This window comes from Rhinopithecus bieti, unplaced genomic scaffold, assembly GCF_001698545.2.
Source record: "Rhinopithecus bieti isolate Rb0 unplaced genomic scaffold, ASM169854v2 scaffold_10347, whole genome shotgun sequence".
Taxonomy (NCBI): Eukaryota; Metazoa; Chordata; class Mammalia; order Primates; family Cercopithecidae; genus Rhinopithecus; species Rhinopithecus bieti.
Window position 1 is genome coordinate 2,508,225 of NW_016806836.1, and position 6,548 is coordinate 2,514,772.

At 49.0% G+C, this 6,548-nt stretch overlaps 1 protein-coding gene across 1 annotated transcript in view; it reads right to left on the bottom strand.

The window, feature by feature from the left end:
* The window catches only part of PIGT (phosphatidylinositol glycan anchor biosynthesis class T), a 13,039-nt gene extending 6,954 nt beyond the window's left edge, over positions 1 to 6,085 (bottom strand). The window contains exons 1-9 of the mRNA XM_017877963.1: positions 5,816 to 6,085; positions 5,469 to 5,646; positions 3,179 to 3,306; positions 2,763 to 2,863; positions 2,568 to 2,654; positions 1,930 to 2,017; positions 1,724 to 1,821; positions 1,460 to 1,625; positions 568 to 768 (exon numbers count right to left, since the gene is read on the bottom strand). Coding sequence (XP_017733452.1) covers positions 568 to 768; positions 1,460 to 1,625; positions 1,724 to 1,821; positions 1,930 to 2,017; positions 2,568 to 2,654; positions 2,763 to 2,863; positions 3,179 to 3,306; positions 5,469 to 5,646; positions 5,816 to 6,002 — 1,234 coding nt within the window. The 5' untranslated portion in view covers positions 6,003 to 6,085. The remainder of the gene's footprint in view (positions 1 to 567; positions 769 to 1,459; positions 1,626 to 1,723; positions 1,822 to 1,929; positions 2,018 to 2,567; positions 2,655 to 2,762; positions 2,864 to 3,178; positions 3,307 to 5,468; positions 5,647 to 5,815) is intronic.
* Positions 6,086 to 6,548: the final 463 nt, after the last annotated feature.

Sequence of the window (6,548 nt, forward strand, 5' to 3'; positions counted from 1 at the left end):
CTAGTCTCCCCTACACAAAAGAAAAGCAAGTGTTTTAGTACTATACCTGGCACCTAATAGGAAGCACTAATATTATCTTCTCTTTAGAAAATAATAAAAAAATAAATTTTAATAAAAATAAAAAATTTTTTAAAATTTTAATTAACTGTACCTCTTTACCCCTCCCAAGGAAGCAAAACACCATCTACTCCAGCTCTGCTATCTTCCTAGCTTCAAAAGCCCCACATTGCCAAGCCCTTTCCCTACCTTAAAGAGTCTATGAATCATCACAAAACCCAACGCTCCAGAAAGGAGGCAAAAGTAAGTGAAAAAGGAAGCTACTGTCCTTGTACAGTCCTATTAAGAATCACCAGTATTATGTGTTTTAATGATTTCCGTTTTATAAATTACTTCTGAACCTGGCACAGTGAGGTTCCCGTTTCAGTTCTGAAACTATTCCTTACTCTTTATGCCTGTGTCGCTTTTCAGAGGTACTTCAGGAACTACCAAGGGAAATGAGAGTTTGGGGGACCTGGAGAGGGCACGAAAGGGTGGGCTGGGGGCCTGGTTCAGGACTCAGGTCCTCACTTGGTTTGTTCTCCTTGCCCTTGGAGGTGATGGTGAGGGTGTGCACATACAGCCGCAGATACCAGGGTACGGTGTCCAGCAGCAGCACTGGGAAGGCCCGGTATGGGTGGGTGTTGTACAGCAGTGTGCTCAGCTCCCCCTTCTGCAGCCCATAGCCGCTCACGTACCGCTGGGCATGCAGGAAGGGCACTGGGGGGGCCTCTGTGTAAAGAAATATCAACAGTCAACAGCTGCCAAAGGTAAGAGTCACTCCCCACCCCAACTGCCCAGGCCATGTTCAGAGTCCCAAGCCAATGAGTAGATGGGGGAACAGTCCTGCCACTGAAACTGGGCAATCTGGGTTCTGGAATCATCCCTGTCTTCCCCAGCCAACAAGCAATGATGACAATAGGTTGCTAGTATCAAAGTGCTTATGTGACGAACACCGTGCCCCCTTCGAACCCAAACCAGGTCCTCTCAGGATATTCTGCTCTTTCCCTTGGTAAGGGAACTGAACTACAACTGTAATTAACTGACACCTGCCCTCAACTAGTAGACATTGCATTTCTTGAGTGCAGTGTCCTCTGTCCTATTCAACACTCTATGCCTGGCACTTAGTATGAATTCAAAAGTATTTGGCTGATCAGGCAAATGCATGAACTAACTCCATTTTTCACATCATCTCATCCAATTCACTGAGTATACTCTTTATTTTTCAGATGTGGATGCTGAAGCTTGGGGAGTTTAGGAACCTACCCAAAATCATAGAGCTTGGAAGCGCTAGAGTCAGTAGCATATGACTCTGGAGATCTGGTCTAAATACAACCCTATCATCTTACAGCAAAGACATGGGACTGTGAGTCTTTTCTCTGTAGCCGTTGCAACCCGGCAGTCCAACCATCCACCCACTCACCATTCTCTGGGGGTCTCTTCCACTTGAGCTGGATGTTGAGGTTTCGAGACTTGTTGATCATGGCGGTGTCAAGCAAGTCATAGATGGCATAGGTCTTCCGAGTGCCTAGGATGATGTCCTGATATGTAGTGGTCGGGGGTGGGTTCACCTCTAATGTCTCGTTGTCCTGGGGACACAAAGGCAGGGCTAAGAAGCAAGCAGAGCGGGCAGGCTGGTCTTGGGGACCAGGGATGTGTTTGTGTGTGTGGTTGGAGACCTTGTTACCTGGTTGTAGGTGGTGATGTCCACATAGACTCGGCTCTCTGAAGCCAGGGGGCAGGGCTCCGTGAGGGTTCGGGAGAACATCCGGAAGAGGGACCAGTCTGAGAAACAGAGAGCAGGGCTGAGCAGGGGCCAGGCCTAGGCCTAGTCCACATAGATAAGGCAGGGCTGGCATGGGTGGGTAGAGATGAGTTGCCAAGGTAACTTACCTTTCTTCCCCTGCCCCGTGATGAAGGCGTCAAATACAACTGACAGGGTCTGCCTCAGCTCCCAGGAGATGCTAGTACAGCGTGCATTCTATCACAAGGGCCAGATGGCAGCAGTGAGGGGGTATCACTCTCACCCAACCACATAGCCCCAAAAAAGACTCCTACTCAAACTCAATCCCTCATCTATGTATCGTCACATCCATCGATTTGCTACCACCCACTCCTGAGCACTTGACCCGGCGCCAGACCCTGTGCTGACAGCTTTATGTGCATCAGTTTGATAAACTATCACAACAACCCTACAAGTGGATTCTACTATCAATGTCATGTGACAGGGTGGGAAACCAGGCTCAGGGGAATGAAATGATTCACCCGAGGTTACGCCAGCTGGCAAGTGACTGAGCTAGCAATTGCACCCGCGTAGCTATTGTTCTGAACCACTATTTTCCATGACAAATATTTATTCAGTCCTTGCTAGGCAACCACTGTTTTCTTGGTGCTTGGCCAATGCCCTGAATAACCATCATCACATGTACCACTCAGTACTCACTCAGCCCAAGCCAGACACTGGCCACATGCTTTACATGTACCTTCTCTGAGCCCCTGGATGGCAGCTTCCTCTACTCCCCATGACTTACTCTGCAAACAGGGCGGATATGCACTGCCTGGGAGTGGTAGCTGGTGTGGAACAAGCGATCCGCCTTCAGCAGCACAGAGAGGCCTGCCTGGAGGAGACAGAAAGAGATAAGAGAAGAGAAGCCCTGTATGGAGCACTTGACATGGGGCGCAGGTTCTCTATACATGCCCCCGGCTGCCAGGCTGCGCGGCCTCACCTTGGAACTACAGGGCAAGAGCTTCTTCCAGGGGGTGAGGTTTTCAGTGCAGACCACCTCCCGTGGCAGCACAGCATAGCGCAGAAAGTAGTGGTCAGTGTCTGAGGGAGACAGAGGTCTGTCTGGGGTGGGCCTTGGGCTCTGACCCCTCAGGATCCACACTCCAGAGATGGGAATGACCCTCCTGCTCCCCACACCACCTCTAGCACCACAGTCTGGACAGTCCCAGCTGGGAGTGGGACTCCCTTCTCTCCTTGGGAGAAAGCATGCAGAGATGGCACAGTATTGGGGGCCTGCACACACAGGGGACTTAGGATCTAGCCCAGGCTGAGGAAGCAGGAAACTGAGGGAAAAGGAGGCAAAGGTTTGGGCAGGAGGTAAGAAGAAGAAGGAAAGGGCTGTAGGGGTTATCTCACCATTGGCCAGACCCAGGGGTTTGAAGGAGGCAGTGGGAGTGACCGTGTTGGTGGAGTCGATGAAGTTGAGAGAGGCGCAGAAGATCCCTGAGAGGACATTACTGAGCTCCTTCCAAGATTTATCCACACTGGATAGAGACACAAATCCACTCACTGTCCTGGGGCTATCTCTGCTCCCTCTTTCAGAGCCCACAACTGACTGCAAAACCTATGGTAGGAGAAGGCTGTATTCTTAACTATTAGACGGGCCAGTTGATGGAGCTGGAACACTGCTGCCCCCACCCAGCCCACTTGCTGGGTCTCATCCTACTCAGCCCCTTCTTCCTCACTCTCCTCTGGACACCTCTGCGTCCCCATGGGTCTCTGCTCAGGTGATTCTTCCTTCCTTGCAAGCCTTTGCTCACTTCTTTCTGCCTACTTTCACGATCCGGCTCCAGTTCTTACCCCCTCTCCAGGAAGCCTTTCCTGCCTTCCTTAAGCACAGCCTCCTCTGTGCAGTCATGATTTTGACCATCCAACTCTCCTACTAGGTCCCTCCTGGGAGATGGCTAGGTGGCAGCAGCATCGTGTCCTGAACACCTTTTCTCCCTAACTAGGCTGTAAGCAACTTGAGGACAAGGACCAGTCTGGGTTATCTACGTGCTTCCCCTGACACCATGGAAAGCGCCTCATATATCAGAGCTGAAATGACCTCACGGATCTTCCTTGAATGTGCTTGGCTGGGCAAAACAATGCACACTGCCCTGTGTATACTCTGGGAATAAAGGTAAGTCCTGGTTCTACTATCATGGTGAGAAGTCTTATATCCAAAAAAGCTCACTGAACATGGGAAAAACAACTGTTCTAGGATTTCATAAAAACGTCAAATTAAATTAGATGTTCTTTTCTTGGAGAAATATCAAAAGAGATTTGCTCTCAGTTATAGAAAGCCATAAAACTTAATAAGCACTAGAAATAATTCTAAGCATTAGTTCCACATTTCAGGCAATTATGGGCTGAGGGGAGACAGTGACAGCAGAGTAGACAGGAAAGGGTAGGGGAGCCAGAGTTGAGGCAAGAGAGAAAGTCTTGGCAAGCTAGGGAGTCACTGCTTATTCCTTATTCCTTAGTGTTGTCTGGGGGTTTTTGATAATTCTATGTACAGAGGTTTTCAACTGCTCCAGTCCTTAAGTGTCAAATAAAAATGGCAAACTTGAAGCCTGAAAACTCTACCCAAACCATAAACATGCTTCATTTGGTAAGGACAACATTGACCCGCACAGCACTTTAAAATTTTTTAAATTACTTGCTGATATTTGAATTTGCTAATTTTCACATTAAATTCCAGATTTCTGGCATCTCTTGAAAAATGAGGCCAGGTGTGGTGGTTCTTGCCTGTAATCCCAACACTTTGGGAGGCTAAGGCAGGAGGATCACTTGAACCCAGGAGTTTGAGACCAGCCTGGGCAATAGAGTGAGACCTTGTTTCTACAAAACATTTTTATTGAAACATTTGAGTCTGAACACATTAGGCCTCTATTCCCACATGGCAACAATCCACAGAAGCTGAGTGGCAGAGCTGTCTTCCCTAGAATGTTGCACAAACTCTCTAGTCTGCCACAATTCCTGCTGCTCCCTTTTATTGCCCTAAAACTTGTTATATCATACTTGCACTATTGATTTCTTACAGTGGGATTAAGAGGAGAATGAGATATATTTCTCATTCCTGTGTTTGTCAATTTTTAAAATACCTTTATTCATTTCTTACCTATGTGGCCCATGTAGACATGTTTGCAACCACTGCACAGAAAAGTTCTATTCTAAACAGGATAGCCACAGCAGCCACTGGGAAATAGTGGTTTGTAGTACAGGCACAGTAACTAGACCTGCCCCCTCCCAAACAAAAGCAGTTTCTCTAACACTGTGATGTAGCATCCTGTTGGCCAGTTGTAACCCACAGATATGTTATGGTTGGCCTTTGTGATATTTATTATCATTTAAAAAAATATTAATGAATGCCTTTTAAAAAGTTATCCAGTTGCCAGTTTTCTACTGCCTTACCTCCATATAAGCATGAACTGTTTGCTATTTGCCTCTCCAGGGATATGCATGTGCTATCTCAGTTCTCTAAGTTTTAGGATTGGGAAGTTTATTCATCTGTGGTAACATTTCTTACTTCCAGTGCCAGCTCTACCCCCATGGAATCGCTGCCTACTGGAAATGCTGTCCCCAAGAGCAGTGGCAGGATGACAACACCTTCCCAGCCACATTCCCTCCATGGCCTGCAATGGGGCCCAAGGTGTGCACTCACTCAGTGACAGTGTCTTGGAACCAGACCCAGAGCTCTGCACCTGATGGGGCCTGCAGGAAGGGTGGTCCCCAGTATCGGGTCCTCCAAAAGCCTTGTGTGAATGATAGGTGCAGCTCCCGTAGAGAATACTTGGAGATCAGCTGCCCCAGGGCTTTGGGAAAGAGCCTGTAATGAGACACTGTGGAAAAGGGAGCAGGTAAGTGACGATCTCTACCTCGTCGGGGTCTACATCCAGGATCCAGAACGCCACCCAGGAATTAGGCCCCGCCCCCAAAGTCTGCCTCCATCCTATGGCCAGCCAGCAGGCACCACGGAAGTCTTTATCTGGTCAGATCTCGCGCCCTCACCTCCTTCCCGCTGAAGCTCCGAATCCCAGCGCGTGCGGAACTGGAATGTGGCGGCTACGTCCCCGGAAGGCAGTGGGGTGATGACAAGTTCCTCCCGCAGGCTGTCGCGTGGGGGTTCTGCAAGGCACCAGCCTCTGGGCCCCAGGAGCAGCAGGACGAGCAGAGCAAGCGGCATAGCCGCCGCCATGCCTGCGGCTACTTCCGCCTACCCAGCGGCGCTCGGCCCCATGAAAAGCCGGTATCCAATAGGAAAGGCGTATGAGAAGTGACTTCCGGTGCCGTCCCGGAAACCGGGATGCGGTTATCATAGCGGCCGCCTGCGCAGGTCGCGAAGATTGCCTCCGAGCTGGTGGGTGTAAGTGGGGTATTGCGAGGACACGAGAGGGAGTAGGCAGCGCGAGTAACCAGCTTGAGGCCGCACCCAGTTCAAGACGTTTCCACCCACCAGGAAATGCTTAATAATAGGGAGCTCCCCCCCTGCCATTTTACCCATCTGATAGTTGAGGAAACATTGACTGAAAAAGGTCAATTACTTTTGGGAAAACCATTGTGGTTTTAATTTGCATTTCCCAAAGTAAGAGGAACTTCCTGCCCCTCTTAGCTTCTAGTGTCTCCATTTGCTGCAAACCCCCCAAATAAGTGGTTCTTTTATTACAAAAATGTTCAAACAAAATTGAAAGAATGAGCACCTGTTTTCCACCACCTAGATTCTACTATTTACATTTTACTATAC